The sequence below is a fragment of the Cryptomeria japonica genome, chromosome 8 (assembly GCF_030272615.1).
Source record: "Cryptomeria japonica chromosome 8, Sugi_1.0, whole genome shotgun sequence".
Classification (NCBI taxonomy): Eukaryota; Viridiplantae; Streptophyta; class Pinopsida; order Cupressales; family Cupressaceae; genus Cryptomeria; species Cryptomeria japonica.
The window spans coordinates 126119574-126137271 of record NC_081412.1 but is presented as its reverse complement, the minus strand read 5'-3'; the positions used below and the strand labels follow the sequence as shown (position 1 = coordinate 126137271).

The 17698-nt window shown below is 35.2% G+C and overlaps 1 protein-coding gene across 1 annotated transcript; it reads left to right on the top strand.

The window, feature by feature from the left end:
- Nucleotides 1-15079: 15079 nt before the first annotated feature.
- Nucleotides 15080-17139, top strand: LOC131041605 (pentatricopeptide repeat-containing protein At2g13600-like). Its single transcript, XM_057974739.2, has 4 exons — nt 15080-15319; nt 15538-15669; nt 16473-16568; nt 16687-17139. The coding sequence occupies exons 1-4, from the start codon at nt 15080-15082 to the stop codon at nt 17137-17139; spliced, it is 921 nt and encodes a 306-aa protein (XP_057830722.2).
- Nucleotides 17140-17698: the final 559 nt, after the last annotated feature.

Sequence of the window (17698 nt, the reverse complement as noted above, 5' to 3'; positions counted from 1 at the left end):
GATTATATATAATGGCATGATTATTAATGTCTAGATTGACTATTTGATTTATAGTATTTTGGTCTATTTGATTCTTGGGTATTTAATCCTTAGTTGTTTATTTATTTAATATAAAATTATGATTTATTTCACATTTATTATTTAATGGATATCTATGATTTATTTACCCCTTTATTTATTTGTAGCTTGCTTATGTCTATAGTTTAATTATTTATTCAATATTAATATTTGTTGGTTATTTAATAGCTATGAGCCTTTAAGAATTTATTTATTAATGTTTCCTTTATATTATTTAATTTAAATGATTTTGTCTATAGTTCATCTATTTAATATAGTTGACTTTATATGCACTTGGGATATGTAAATACTCCTTGGTAAAATAATAATATACCCCCACCAATATATTAATACACATGTAAAATACATTCTTATATTTATCCCACCTACCTTTTATCCTCATTGGTGTATTTTGAAATGAGGGATAAAATTATATTCCATAATGGGTAGGTAAAATATATTCCCAAAAGGAATATTTTGATTGGTTGTTGTAGAGGCTGGGGTTTTTTATGCCTTTGCATGCTTTTTATTCCCTTTTTCAAGCTTGTTCACAGGTTACTTCCTGGAAATATTGCTCTGCAATTTTATTTCGGAGCTTGTTCTCGACTGTTGGTGTTTTGTTGTCTGGATTTGGTTGGAGCTCTACCTCAACTCTCATCCATCACTCAAGGTGCAGGTTGGGTTCCTTATCTTTTGTTTATTTCAGTTTTAAATTTCTTTGTGTGTATGCTCTGTGTCTGAAAATGCCTTCCGGGAACTGGGTAGGAAATATTTGGTTTTATAAAGTTTTATTGTAGTTTTCAGATTAATATATGGTGGATAAAACTTTATATTATATGGGTGTTTATATTTTTTTATTGGAGAAATATTTAGTCTCCTGTATATTGTCATTCACAGCATTGAAAAGTATGGATTCGTGGCTGCTTGTTGTGAGTTCCTGTATCATTGTCTGGATCATGTGATTGGTGTTTTGTTTGGTGTAGTATTGGCCTTATCTATTGTTGGTAGTGTTAGCTGTGTGATTCAGACTTAAAAGAAGTCTCTATGTGTGAGTTCTGGGTTTCCTAGTTGTGGAATATGTTTTGGAATTTCTCTCTCTATGTTTTACTAAACTTTATTCCATTTGTTTCTTCTTACTTATTGGGTCTAGGCGACCTCATTCATGTGCTTTTTATGTTTTTGAATTAAGTTTGATTTTTATTTTCTTTCGCAAGTTTTTTGTCTTTGTTGTGCGTATGCACGAAACCTGTAAATGCGCTAACCTTTAAGTTGAATATGTGTGAACCTGTTAAATGAAAGCGCTTTTCTTTTTGACAGATGCGCTAACCTATTTTATGTATGCGAGAAACCTAAGATGAAAGCGTTGTTCTGCCAAACAAATGTGTGGTTTTAGATTGCAAAAGAGTTGTCATGTGTCACAAAAGCGTGACTCTACCTGTCTTTGGTGTTTTCACTATTTTGCCAATCAGATTTGGAATCTTGAGTTTGGTTTCATTCCAAAGGCTTTTTGGGGTTTTTGCAGACATTTTTTAGTTACTGTTATTTATCAGTTTGATGCGATTTTATGTTTTCTATGTTGTAACATTCTTGATTTAGTTATTGTTGAAGATTTGAGTTTTTCTTATATTGAGATGTTGCAGTGGAAAGATGGTATTGCTGAGGAGACATCAAAATGGTATTGTTGTGGAGACAACATAGTTGATATGTTTTATTGATGGAATACTTCTCATTTGATATTCTATGGATTTCCACATTGAGGCTCATATTGCATTGTAATGGATTTAAGCCCTTTTGCGTTCTTTAGTTATGGTTTTTCTTGTATGTTTATGTGTTGTTGGGCTGCATGATGAGGTTATGGATCTCTTATTGGAATTTGAATTGGAGCCTCTTTTCCTTGGTTTGTTTCGGAGCATGCAGGGGGAGTGGGCTTTGATGTGATGACCTGAGTCACGAGAGATAGGCAGCTAAGTTGATAAGCTTTCTGTCTAGACTGCCATGACACATGGGGGTTTTCCTTTGTTTAATCAAGTGATAACAATAATAATGAATTAATTGGGATGGGTAATTAGAACTTATTTAAACAAGATAATTAATTGTTTGAGCCTCATGGCTTATTCCTTGGGAGGATGTTTTAGGATAAGCATGAGAAGGTCGTGAAGACGGTAAGTCAAATCTCCCTTGATTCTCTCATGGGTAGAAATGGCTCCACATGTCTATCGGGGTTATGTCGTGAAGAGTTGTGTTGGCAATATTATTGGGGAGCATAGCATGTGATGACACTCCACTCCTGCATGTGTCCTTGCCTATTGCAGATTTATGTAACTATATTTTATGGCTATGCGATGTAAACACTTGTAATGAAAGTAGTTGGAAACTTGTTATGTATGTAAATGGAATTCTTAAGGATTTGAGTTACTCAAGATCTAATATTCTTGTGATTGTAGATATAGATATATGCTAGTTAATTCCTAAGAGAATTGATGTAGTAATATAAGTGTTATCATGGGTTATATGATGAGATTATCTTATTATGATCATCGATGTGTTTACGAATTAGATTAATGATGCTCATGTTGTAAAGTTTATATAATTTCATGGTATTATGTGTTTAAAAGGGAAAGGTTTATGAATTTAAAGGATGAAATTGAGTAATAAAGGAATACGTGGATTTATATTCAATGGGAATGCTTATGTGGTGAGTTGGCCATGATTTATCTTGCATGGCTTTGTAAGAGAAGTAATGTAGTAGAATCAATATTGTGAAAATAGCATTTATGTTCATGCCTAAGTTAGGATTGGATAGGTAATCTAAGTTGGTAATTAAGATGATAAATGCAGTAAGGATATATGGCTGCATATGTAGTTGAATATTGGGTCTAGTTGTATGATGATATTTTATAAGAAATGATGGTGGAAATGATTGTGACAAAATGAAGTCTTTGAGTTAGATATATAATTCTCATGATGTATGGATGTCTTTAATAAAAGTAATGATGGTCTTGACAATGGTTGATACTAAATCATAGTAATAAATAGGTAGTTAGTAAGTTAAATAGATTAGCTTAAATCTTAATGGATGGTTCCTATGATAGTTGTGAATGGTATATAGGTATCTCTTGTAGTATTAAAGTATTTCTTAATTAATGATAAGGGTGTATTTGGATTCATTGTTAGGAATTCTCAGTTATGTGTTTGTTGTGCTCTCTAGAGAACTTGTGTGATATGCTTGGTCAATAATCCTAGGTAATGATTTATCTTAAAGAAAATCTTATGGTTGATAGTCATGTTATAATTAGTTAATGATGCTATTGCATAATGAGTTGGGTAGCATGCATATCTAAGAAAAGAATGAGCTTAGCCAATGGTTTAATATTGCATTTCTTGTTTCGTGGTTTAATGGAATTGATCGTTCGCATATAATATAAGAAAGTGTGCATTAACCATATAAAGAAAGCGATTATTATGTGTGCATATCCTTGAGTAGTGGAACATGGATAGAATAGGATGCATTAAAAAAATTGTGGTTGCATATCATGCCAAGTAAAAGTAGAATAGAAAGAGACGCATAAATGCATGTTCATGGACTCAATGGATCAGTAGCATTTGTAGAATGGATAGAAATGCTTGTATTTATATTGTGTATGTTATAATGAATATGTGAAAATGAATGATGGATGTTGATTAGGATATCATGGTTTTGGTTGATTGAGTAAGTGATGAAGTTAAGATACCCTAGGGAGGTAGATGTAATGCTTGTTGTGTTATTTCCACTTGCAATTTTGATTAAGTGAAAAGCTATTTGCATGATGTTCACTTAGATTTAAAAATCATTGTATGTTAGTACGTGGTTGAGATGATGTTTGTATGTTGCATTAAATGATTCTAAGATAAAAAAAATTATTGACTTCATTAGTGAGTTAGATACCTAATTTTCTTAGGGTATTTTAGCGGGCATTACAGAGTTGTAATGAATACCCTTGAATCATCAAGCCCTCCAATGTATTCCCATGTGTCAAAGCATGAATCCACACATCCCATTCCATGCTCCACAAATGCAATCCTCAAAAGGACTCAATACAATGACAACCCAAAACTACTAACCAACCTTAACCACTAAACATGTGCTTTCTTTTATAGACAAAAGTTCACACAAAAACAACTAGTGGTAAAGTAAAACCATGTGCCACAAAACCACTTTCTCAGAACTAACCCTTGACCCCACATTTAATATTGGATACTAAGTTTTTTGTTTTTAAATATATTTCCCCAATATTAAATAATTATAATATAATATTATAATGTTACAATACAACATCACAATGGCCTCGAGAATATTACAAAGGAATCTAAATACATGTTACACATCCATGTGCAACATCACATATAAATAAAATATTACTTGATTATAAAAATTATTATGCAAGGTGTACAACACATTATTCCCCAACACAACAAACATATTGAAATATATGTATTGACCCTATACCTATGCTCTACTTTCATGAATTATTTCCCTAGAATGGATTATATTGGATACATTACTAGACAATGGGAGCATGTGAAAATGGTTTTGAGATGCTTCTCATAAATCTCTCCCAAAATTGGTATTTGATGCTTTTTTTAACTAGTCTAATGGGTGTATCCATATTCAATGCTTTACACCTTGACCTAGAATTAGATATGTGAGTCACTCATGACCATTGATAGCTATAAATAGTCATTCACAATTTGTTACCACCAATTTAGGCAACCTTTCTTGATGTCTAATTCATTATGACACACCAGTTTGGTCATGTACTTTGAATCTAGCCAAATTTGTTAGGTGGTTGGATCATAAAAGTCTTTACATGGGTAGGCATGCTTGGGTAGGGGAGACGCAAGAGGTACATTTCCCATAATGATGTAGTAATCCACCAATTGGTATTTCATCCAAAACACCACCCCTAATCTCTTGGTTACAACCCATCAATGTCAATTAATATAACAACATTTCAAACTTTAATGCAAAACTTCATACTACCCCATTATTATGAAAAGGGATTCTCTATACTATCTTGCCTTCGGTATGGTAATGAGTGGATATCCTAACAAACCTACTGCTAGTTTCCCACTATTCCATCTTTTCTTCCTCTCATGTGTCCCATCACATCTTACCTCTTCTCTGTCCACTTCGTCACATGTTTATTCAAGTTGTCAGCCAGTTCATTCCCTTTGCAGTATATGTGTGACACTTTGAAGTCCACCAATCTTCTAATGATTTCACGTATGAGCTTCATCTGGATCTATCCAAATTCCAGTTTGGGGTTGCATTTTGTCTAATAACATTCATGGTGATCAGCAAGTCCCCTTCAAGGCAAACCTGCCTCACACTCAATTCTATGCCCAATTTGAGCCCAAGTAAGGCCATCCTAAATTTTGCTATGTTGATTGTAGTCTCACCCAGGATCTTCTTTCTTTCTGCCAGGATGTTGTCCTCATGGTCCGTGCCACACCAACCCCATCGAAGCCTAGATTTCCCTTAGATGCGTCGTTGAAATTCACCTTTGTCCACCCATCTTCTGGTGCTTTCCAAACAATCCATTCACTTGATTTTGAGGGAAGATTAACCTTCTTGACCCCATTAATAGTGCTATTATGCTATCTTATATTATCATAATATACATATAATAATTAATATATTATTTTAATTTTTTTGCCAAAACGCATATTGTGTATATATAAATAATAAATGAAAAGTAGAAATTACATAGTGTAATGGTGTAAAATTAGGGTTTCACCAATTAAGATAATAAAACCAATAATATTATTGAATAGTCCATTACATTAAAAGAGGGGATTAAATACAATAGATCTAGCCATAATTTAATTGGAAAAGAGGGTGAGAATACTACTTAGATTTACTAATTTCTTGTCTTCCTTTTTTGTGTTAAAATTTTGATGCAAATTGTGAAGTTAGGGTAAGACAATGGATAATTGAAGAGGAATAATTAGAATAGACTACCACAAGTATTAGATAGAACTGCAGACAGGGATCTAAGCAGAAGAAGAAAATCAAAACCTATTCTTAAAACTTTAAGCTGATTTTTCAGGACTAGGTAGGTGGGATTTGCCCCTGTCGTCTTCTTTTCACTCCATCAAAATTTGAACCTATTCATTTTCAAAATATCATAATCTCTGAGTACGGCTCCTGATTAAATTCCCTACACATAGAAAAAGAGAAGAAAGGGTTATGGATAGGGGTTTTCCTTGGATCAAACCTCAGTTTAGGTATTAATCTTGAATTGAATAATGTAAATACTGAAATAAATGCTAGGAGATATACCTCAGATCTGCAATGGTTGATATAAATATGGATGATGTAATTCTCTTAAGATGTAATCAAAGATGTTGGATGTAATAGCATGACAAAAATATGGACATGAAAAACCTTAATCAAACACATATGCTTGTATAAAGATTGATGTAACTTTGCTCCATAATTCTTGAAGGATAAAATATTGCCTTGAATGCTTGAGAATGCTTAATAATGAATGTCTGATAGATGCACAAATGATGGGGTATGTCCTTGATTTCAAAATAAATTGATAGAATGTCTTTATATAGGGTTTCCTATGTAAATTATTGATTAGGCCAACCTCAAATGGTCAAGTGTAGCCACGAGGACCAAAATCCATCAGGAAGGGAGAGAGCCCACCTAGATTTGAATTCAGTCCTATTAAAGGGGGGCCATGGTCCAAGACTAAGGAACTTCACACCCTAGTCTTCCAAAAACAAGACTAACAAATCAAAAAATGGGGGAAGGCATCTCTAGGACGGGGCCCACTTAGCGGTGTCAATAGGTGACTTTAAAGTTGGAGTAAAAAGGACCAAAATGGACCTAGGGATAATGAAGATCAAACATGCTGAAGTAGGAGTGCAAACATGAGGTGTGAATTGTACCGATTATAATTTATGACTCTACATTTAGCCCCCACTTTAACGAGAGTATGATCTTATGCAAATACTTTTGGTAAAGTAGAAAGATGAGAGATGAGAGGGGGAGAGAGAGAGAGAGAGAGAGAGAGAGAGAGAGAGAGAGAGAGAGAGAGAGAGAGAGAGAGAGGGAGGGAGAACTAGGAGCGAGATCACAAGGAGATGAGACATCACTAATCTTGAGGAACCAAGCCCCCAATCTTAGGATCTTAACTCATATAATCACAGACAAGGACACACAAAACAAGACAAAGACAAAAAGACAAACAAAGACAAAAGACACACAACACAAAGGGTTAGTACTAAAAACAAAAGAAGGCTCCAAGTCAACTAGTTGAAGATATCTTGACAGTTAGAATTCCTCAACTACTAATATTACCCTCAGAATACTATCACAAGAACACAAGTGGTCACATGAATAGAGAAATAACATGTTGTTAGACAGTTCAGATAACCGGAAGACAACTCAGAAGGGGGGGGGGGTGGATCAATTGTCACATATTAAAGGAACATTCATAAATTAAAACTTTAATATTGAAACCCAAAACAATAATACCAAAATAGAAGTTAAACCAATTAAGCATAAACAATAATCATAGAATAAAAGTCATCCACACAACACCAATATTTGTACGTGGAAAACCCGGTAAAGGGAAAAACCATGGTCGGAAGCCTACCCACAGTCAAATAATACTTCTACAGTAAGTATGTGAATTACAATGAAGGGGCCTGCACTTGTAGGAAGGTCAACATCCTAGAATAAACTGCTCATCACAAAAGGAGCCTCAGTGACTACATGTAAATCCATACTACAATGTGGAGAAGTGTTGAACTGCAAAAGATAGCATCTCCTATGCCTAAGTACAGTTCCGGTTAAGCTCAATACGAGAGGACTAAATCCTCTTACATAAGCCCAATTCGATCTCCAATGATTGACCAACTCCTCTGCCTGAATGATATTACATTATTCGCGCATTACATTCCTTGACCATGACCTCTTACATTAACCACGATGATCTACAATGAGATCTTACATCTATTTATATAAAATCCTCGACCATAAACAATCAGGTCGGCCACCAAATAATAAACCGATTACATAATTAAATACCATGTCAGCCTTAGACTAAAAAAGTAATATCAACACATAAGACATCTTGAAAATTCATCAATAGGTCCTATCCACACATTACATTAAAGTCATTCCATAACCTAGATCAACCGGGACCAAGTATAGGTCCACACGCTTCAACAATGATCTCTGTCTGCCAAGTCTCGAATATGATCACCAACAACATCCTAAAACTCCATCAAAAGTTGCACCAACACCACTTGTGCAATTCATCAAAGATCTCCATCAAAAGCTCTACCGGTGAAACCCTCACCGAAAGCAGAAACCAATCTTCTAAGCAAGCAGGATAGCATCCAATCCCTTGACCAAAATCAATTGACCAAATATGAGTCTATGTATCATGAACAAGCCAATACCATCACTAGACTATACTGGAGCCTACCGGATCATGTCAGATCCAAGTTAACCAGAAACCACTCAACCTATTGGGACCAGAAGGGTGTCGGTAAAGAATCCAAATAGCTAGTGTTGACATCTATGATAAAACATCAATGCAACACATAATCAATTCCACCAAATGGCCAACACATGCATCAAGTGATGAACCATGATCCACAAATAGAAAAGTTATGAGCTCATGGGGAATAGAAAGGAGAGAACATGGATTCCATAGGCTAGTAAGTTGGATTATGCTAGGATGATCCATGAGAAGAAAATCAAGAGAGACCATGGAATCCATACGCTATAAATTTGTATTATGCTAGGTGATCCATGAGAACATGAATACTCACAAGACAACAAGTTGTGTTATGTTGTGTGATTCACGTAAAGGAGAGAGTCAGAATAGTCTAGAAATTTGTCTTATGCTAGTTCCACTCATCTCAAAAAAGGAAGAGTTGAAAGGTATAGAAAGGTGTGCTATGCTAGTAAACTCACCCTACTGCATATGTCATCATCTAGTTTTAGGAGTTAACCATCCCGTCTAAGAGTTGGGTCTGGTTTTAAGCATGCAACAACCTGTATAAGACTTGCAATTGAAAAACAAATATGCCTAGTTTTGGAAACATCTTGTATAATAATTCTAGGTATAGTTTCGAGAATGTATACCTCATACAAGACATATAAAAGGGCTGTCTGGTTTCAGGAATGAAGCATATCGTCTAAGAGTTAGGTCTGGTTTTTAGAATGTACCCCATATAAGACATGCAATTTAATAAAAAAATATTGTACAAAGAAGGCAATATGTATGCCCCCCCTTAAGATGTCAACATAGAGGTATGTTGATGACTTAAGGAAGCTAGAAACAAGGATACACACCTTCAAACCCAAGGATATATCCTTTAGGAAATAATGTACATAAATCCAAGATAAAGAGGCATCAGACATGACTCAGATTATAAGCAAGGAAAAGATAGTCGTAAAAGAGATATCTTCCAACAAAAGTAAAGGGAATTCATTGGAAGAGAAGGAGGGAGAGATCCTTGCTTAGAGATATCTACCTCCAAGAGGAGATTTTGAAAAAAATAACATCATTGGCCAAAAGAAAGGAAGGGGAAAAAGAATGCATACCTTCCTCCTATTGCTAGGTCAAAGGGACTCTTGATGAAGGATGACACACTTTTAACCGTAAGTAAGGGGTTTATTTATAATAGTCATACATCGGCAAGTGAAGAAGAGGTTGTAAACAAGGATACACACATCTTTCATGTAAGATAGAATCCTTGAGTAAATAAACAACTTCACACAAGGAATAACATCGTATCATAAGAAAACACCACTCAACAAAGGAAAAGTGGATCCTTAGAAAGGATAGGAGAAATCAATGCCCCCAAGCATAGGTAGAAAGAGAAGAATTACACAACTTCCAAAGAGAGAGTATACATAAAAGATGTAGCACTTCAAGCAAAGGAAATGTCCTGACTAAGAAACACGCATATACTTGCATGAAGAACCATTCAGTGGGAGAAAATGCATCAAGCTATGAAAAATGCAACTCAAAAGAAGAGGAAACCTTCAAAAAAGAGAAAGAGAAAATATACCGTCCTTGCCCCCAAAGTGAGGAGACAAGGAATAATTATGTTGTTGTCCAAGTATAATTAGAAGTGAAGATGTATTACCACTCATGAAAAAAAGCCCCCAAGAAAATTAAACTACTAATGTCATATGGTGAGAAGAAAAATAATAAGGTGAATGGAGTGCTAAGACACTACCTCTTCACCAAGGAATATTACAAGATCAATTGTAAGAGCTATGTGAGCTCAAACATATTGGTCTTGAAAAAATTATTTAAAAGTTTTATAAATTCCAAGGGAATGATAATAACAACAATGAAAAATAGCAATACGAGCATCACCTTTATTCTTATTGTTATATTTTATGAAAGGAAAAATAAAATTCTTATCATAATTTAATCTCCAAAATGTTCTTGTAGCTAGTTTTTCTTGATTGTCAACATGGGTAGGTCTTGTCTCTTGAGATGTAGGACAAGGTGTGCTAGTAGAAGGAGAAATATTTCTTTCTTGAGTAAAAGAATTGGTAAAGAAGGAGAAAGATTACTTTCTTGAGGTAAAGGAATTGGTGAAGAAGAAGGAAGATTACTTGATGTAGAAGCATGTTTGGATGGGAAATAATTTCTATGTCTTGCAAAATACTCCTTAAGAATTTGAACCTTACAAGCATCCTCCATATATGTTTGAGAATTAGGGCATCCTAGGCCTTCCTTAGTAAATTGTGTGGGAGGGTCTACAGGGATCTTGATTCCTTGTTCATGTTTTCCAAGTTCATGTCCTCTATATCTTTATTTTGAAATCATATCATATCCAACTTCATAAGATATTCTCAATTGTGAAGGGAAAGGGGTTTCATTATATATTTCTTTAAAAATTTGTAGTTTAAGAACACATAGAAGAATCAAAGGGATAATTAGATTAATAAGGAATATCCCTTGTAGGGAAATTATCCTTTCTTGCATCATTCATGTCCTCTTTGATAGGTTGGGAAGGAGGGTCTTTATCATCTAAATTTGCATCTTTTCTTAATGTTATCTGAGGGGATATATCATGAATAAAATGCATAACATCATCTTGCCTACAAATGTGTTGATGATCACGCTCTATGAGAAGAAAGAGGATCGAGAGAGATTGATATACCAACATTTTTAACTTACCCCCCTTGCACTAAATTATCTTTCTTAGAAGAGGATTTTGTCATGTTGCTCTTTAATTCTTCCTCTCCATTAGAGAGATCATTGATAGTAGTATTCACTCTTTCTTCATGAATAATAGGTATTTTTAGGATGGGTACATGAGTTTATTAATGCCTCATCTCTAGGAGGAATACCATGTATGGAGGTTAAGGTGACATTAAGGAAGGTGTTTATGATATCATCCTCTTCCTCTAGGATATCCTTATGAGAGAGAGACATTATAGGAGAAATATCAACATCATTCATCAAAACTTCATTCTTAGGAGAGGGAATTTTTAAAGAAGTGTTAATAATCTCTTCTTGCACTAAATGCCTTCAGAGGTAAGAGGATCCTTGGGAGAGGGTAAATCATGGCTATAGATGAAATAAAAAAAATGAACTATCATCATATGCGCAAAGGATAACATTATTGAGATATTGAATTACATTTAAAATTGAACTATTAAAGCAAGATAACAACTCCATTTCAATTAAGATAATGAAAGGCTAGATTTGAATTTGAAATATTGAATGCAAATATTTTTTAATGTAAACTATGATTAAACACAAAATTTATTTATAAAATGATTGATTAACCAATGAATTAAACAATGTGATTTATGATATTGGACACTAGATGCATCTAAATCTAAACATAACATGTCATAACAATCAAATCTATACAAAACAAATCTAAGACCACAAATCAAAAATTAGCATGAAATAAATTCACCAAAATGTAATGTTTTGGATTAAAGCAAAAAAATGTTTTGAAGGGGCCCCAAAACCCTTTACAAAATGATTCTAAGAGGATTAGAATCAGATAGCAAATTCCAAAACAAAACGGGCTGCAAGGATAGGCATAGAAAGTAGCAGCCAAAGATACAGCAAAATCCCAGTTTGGCACAAAAAGATAGCAGAAAGACCAAACCTAGACATAAAAAGAACCAACAACATAAAACAACCCAATTACATTATGCTTTTGAGGGTCTCAATGATGTCAAGCTCTAGGGAATTCATGGTATCAACAACAGCCTGCATAGAATTATGATCCAAGTTCTAAAAGGCCACTTACCCTCCTTCCAATTGGGTAAGTGGCCTTTCAGAACTTAATAGAAATTGGGTAAAAGAAGGATTAATAGAAAGAAGATTAACCCACTTACCCTCCTTCCAATAGTCTGCCACCATGGGGCCATGTGAATCCACGCAAAGATCTTTTAAATATCCCAGAGTATGATGTGAAGCCACTGAGTGATGCCCAATCCAACAATCATCCCAAAACCATATTTTTCTACCATTCCCAAGCTTCCAGTAGGCTCCCCAGCTAGCCACATCCCTAGACTTGAGAATATTGTTCCAAAGATAAGAACCAACAGGGATCTGAGAAGAACTCAAAAAATCCTACAAAGAATGAAAATTAGAAAGATATTTATTATGCCATAAGGTGTTCCATTCCCTTCTACAGTCATAGGACCTCCAAACCTATTTAGCCAACAGAGAAATATTAAAGATTTTGTTGCTTCTAATACCCAATCCACCAACTCTCCTTGGCTTGCAAACATTATCCCAGGCAACCAAAGGGATTATTATCTTCTCCTTAACCCCTAACCAAAGGAATCTTTTTTGAATTTTGTCAATAATATCAGTAAATTTAGAGGGAATTTTGAACAAACTAAGAGCATACACTAGGAGGTTCTGAAGAGTAGCTTTCAGCAGCTGAATTTTACCAGCCTGGCTCAAAAGGTTACCTTTCCATCCAGCCAAAATCCTATTAAATTGATCAATTAAAGTTTTCCAAAAGGACTTAGAAGATTTACATTCCAGAGGGAGGCCCAGGTAAGTAGAGGGGAGCTTACCAAATAGGCAGCCAAGAATGTTAGCAATCTTCATTTGGCATTGCTCAGGAGTGTTGATAAAATAGATAAAACCTTTAGTTCTATTAACCATCTATCCAGAGGCTTTTTCATAGATGCTGAGAATCGATTTGATGACTCTGGCTTCTCCAAAAAAGGATCTACCCATTAAGATGGTATCATCAATGAATTATTAGAGAACGGTTTGATATCTTTCAAGGAACCATCGACAACTTTTTTATGGATGTATCTTCCAAAAATTTCCACCATTATTGTGAAAAGAATAGGCGAGATGGGGTCACCTTGCCTAAGACCCCTCAAAGTTATAAAGAAGTGGGATCGATAACTGTTAACAATAACAACAAAAGAGGCAGTAGAAATGAGCTACCAAATCAAACTAATCACCTTGCCAGAGAAACCAAATGCTTGGAGAAATTTTTTTAAGAAGCACCAATCCACCTTATCGTAAGCTTTAGGAATGTCCAATTTTAGAAGAAATCCTTTAGACTTCACCTCCAAAAGAGAATGAATGTTTTCATGAACTGTGATGATGGAGTCAAGAATCTGTCTTCCTGGCACAAAGACATTTTGCTGAGGGGAGATCAGAAGAGGAAGAACAACCAGCAATCTTGACGTAAGGACCTTGGACATAATTTTGTATAAAGAGTTGCACAAGTTGATAGGACTAAAAGCATCCAAAGAATCAACCCATTTCTTCTTAGGAATAAGGATGATGAATGTAGAATTCAGTTCCTTCAACAAAGATCTAGCTCCAAAAAAATCTTTAACATCGTTGGAGACATCTTCCCCTTCCACATCCCAAACATGTTGAAAGAAAAACATAGGAAAGACATCAAGTCTGGGAGCTTTACTACCATCAAAAGAAAAGACAACACTCTTAATCTTTTCCTTAGAAGGAATGATAGCAAGATTATGATTTTGGCTCTTAGAAAGGATTATGGGTATAGTATTGTTAGCCCTCCCTACTTTCATTAAACATTTCAGACTCAAAGGTCCCTTTGGTGTTTATTTTCTCTGTTGGTAATATATTTCCTTTCTTTCAACTCGAGTCATTGAACCTTTTAAAAGTTCAAGGTTCAAAGTTCAAAACGTGCTTTAAAGAATTTTCTTCGCGGCTTTATTTTATGGTAAAGCGAGCACTTTGTTGCAATTTGTATTGAACTTGAACCATTGAACTTTTTTTGGTTCAAGGTTCAAGGTTCAAATTCGGTCATGCGTCGGTTTTGTCTTTGCTCGTTAACCGTTATTTATTTTGTTGCATTGTCAGTGTTTTGCATTGCTCTGTGTTATTTCTCAATATTGAATTTGAACCTTTGAACCTCTTGGTTCTTGGCTCAAAGTTCAAGGTTTGAATTCTTAAAGACCAAAGTTCTATGTAGAATTGATACATGTATCATAAAGTGAATGTGGCGGTGGGAAAAGACAATATTCTGGGGGATTCAAAATGTTAGTTTCTAAAATTATGACAAGCAATCATGATAATTCATGAGTCGTATGATAGAGTGATCCGAAAATAAATGCATGTTGGCTATACATCAAATCAGGCGATATCTCACACGAACTTACTTAATTAGTATAGCTAGCTAAGTCTTGAGTGTGATTTTGTCTATCCTTGTTGCAAAAACTAGCAATTGTTTCTAGAATTTTCTCCATAGCAATGCAAGCGAGGAAAATTGGAGGTATTGTATGTGCACGCAGAAGTTTTCTGAGAATTTATTGTTGAGATCAGGTTAGTTTCAGTCATTCTCTCTTCTGCTGTATTTACTTATTCTAGAAGCTAGCTGTTGTTCGTTCCCCTTTGTTGTGTATAAAAATTCATTACATTCTTGTAATTGTTTGATTAAAATGAGAGGGGTCATTATGAGGTCTACTCTACCAAAATTAGGCCGCACTTCTTTCCTAGTTAGTTCACTCCCAAAGATGGGAGATACTTCATTAGTCCTGGCGGATCTCTCCGATTTTCTTGAGAGAGCCAAAAACCCAGTTCAGAATTCAATGATGGAGAGAATAGTGAAGAGTGGTTTGATTGAGGCCGCCACATTTCCCATTGTTGCACCATGCCTAGAGTTAGTATTGGAATGTATGAATAGGTATGATGCGGAGCACAGGTGTATTAGGAACATCAATGGCGAAGTGTTGTTAAAAATTGACAGGGACACTGTAATGGTAGCTATGGGTATACCTCATAAGGAGCCATATGAGGATTGGACTATTGGCACATCATACTCTTTCTTTTATGAGAATAAGAGTACTTATAAAAGTGCGATTGCCAAGAATTGGTTACTATAGATTCAAAAAGGGGGGTCCAGGTTGCCAAGGCCACTTACTAGAGAACGCTTCATAACAGAGGTGCGAGACATTGTCATTCTGTTGAATAGGTTAAAAGGAAATGTCCATGCCTTGTATTGGGAAGACTGGATGTACTTCTATATACAAGTCATGCTGAACAGAAGCGCCTACCTGGATTGGGGGCAGGTGATTGCAGAAAGATTACACGAGAGTCTGAACAGGTTTGCAGGAATGAGTAGTTTCTTTATGTCTTCATATTTGTTTTATATGATTTCTTGTACCTGAGATTGGAATGGCCTGTATCATGAACCTTGGATTGATGGGATAAGGGTATATGAATAATATCCTCACCTGGAGGAACAAAGATATGTGGAGAATTTTATCAGATGATGTTAGCCCTAATTTCAAACTTGTCAAAATTTAAAAAAATTTGTGTCAATGTTCCTTCCTGGTGAGATTTTTCATACTGTGGCCAAGTTTTCAAAGATGCCAATGTATTCAATCATGAGGCATTTTCGATGAGTTGTTACATTTTAATAAATCACCGAAGATGAAGCTTTTATCAAATGGCATATCAAAATGATATTTATTGCTCATTTCACAAAGTTTCCGAAGTATTTAAGACCGATTCTCTCACTTAGCTCTTCACTTGTCAATGAATTGTTTCAATTTTGAAAGACCCCAATGCACTCATTTATCGATGACTTTCTCAAATATCCAAAACCACCGATATGTCCCATCTAATAGCATTAGTGACAAGTTGTGGAGTGTACAAGGAAAGTCACCAAAAAGATTTGGAGAAAGCTTATCAAAAGAAAAATTTGGCACTCTCAAAAGTCATCGATGAAGTGAAGACATGAAGGATAAGTGAAATTATCGAAAGATTGGCCAACTTTCACAAATTTCCGACAAAGGGATTTTTTCGTTTGTTTTCATAGGGTGAAGAGAAGGTAGTTATAATAACTACTTGCAAATAACTACTTCATCGAAGAATAAGGTGCAAGATTCATAGAAACATTTTTAGAAACTTCAAGCAAATGCAGTTCGTAGACTTAGAACCGAATTCCACGACCCTAACCACCATCCTCTCTGCCTGCGCAAAATGGAAGCTTTCGAACAGGTAATGTTCACCCATCAAAATGCCTCAAATCGATGTGATCTCATGAAATGCGATGACTGCAAGACATGCACAAAATAGCCTTGTGGAAAACTCTTTAGAGATTTTTAAGAAAATGCAGTTGGCAGATGTAGAGCTCAACTTAGCAACCTTTTCCAGCATCCTCCCTGCGTGCGCCAAAATGGGAGCCTTGGATGAGGGTATGAAAATCCATCGAAAAGTGTTTGAAGACGGATTTTCTTCAGATGTTATAGTTGTGACAGCCTTGATAGACATGTATGCAAAATGTGGAAATCTACAGAAGGCACATGAATTGTTTGATGGTATACCTCAACAAGATGTGGTTTCATGGACTGCAATTGTCGCTGGATATGCACAGAATGGGTTTGTTGATAAAGCTTTGGAGATATTCAAGCATATGCAATTTTCAGGTGTAAAGCCCAAATTCAACAACTTCTGCCAGCCTTCCTCTACGCCAATGCTAAGGTTTGGAGTAGGTTGTGAACGTCCATCATCGAATGACTTAGTTGCTATTACCTTGGCCGATATGAATGCAAAGTGTGGAAGAACATAGAAAAAAATGAATGAGCTGTTTGAGTTGCAGACTGCGCAAAATGGAGATGTTGAAAAAGATTTCAAAACTTTCAAACAAATGCAATTTGCAGAAGTAATGTCGCATTTCCCAACCATTTCGTAGGGCTCTTCACGTCTTCATAGCAATGTATGGTCATGCACTAAAGCATCTTCAAAGGAAAAACATCAAAGAAATGTGGTCTCATGACAACCAAAGATTGCAGGATATGCACAAATCGGTCTGTTAAAAGAAAGTCTTTAGAAATTTTCAAGTCGATGCAATTGGCGAGTGTAAAGACAAATTCTGTAACCTCTACTAGCATCCTTTTGCCTTTGTTAAAACTGGAGTTTTGTAATAGCACAAGGAAAGAATGTAAGTATAGACAAGGTGAAGAAAAGGTTTCAAGGTGGCATATTGGTTTTGTCAACAAGTTGGTAACTCTTCCTAGCTTGCCAAAGTAAAGATTCTCACACATACCATAATGTCGATGAAGAGGGAGAACAAAGAGTTAAACATTGCCGATACTCCTTAAATTGCCTATGAAAGATGTTGGTTTTAA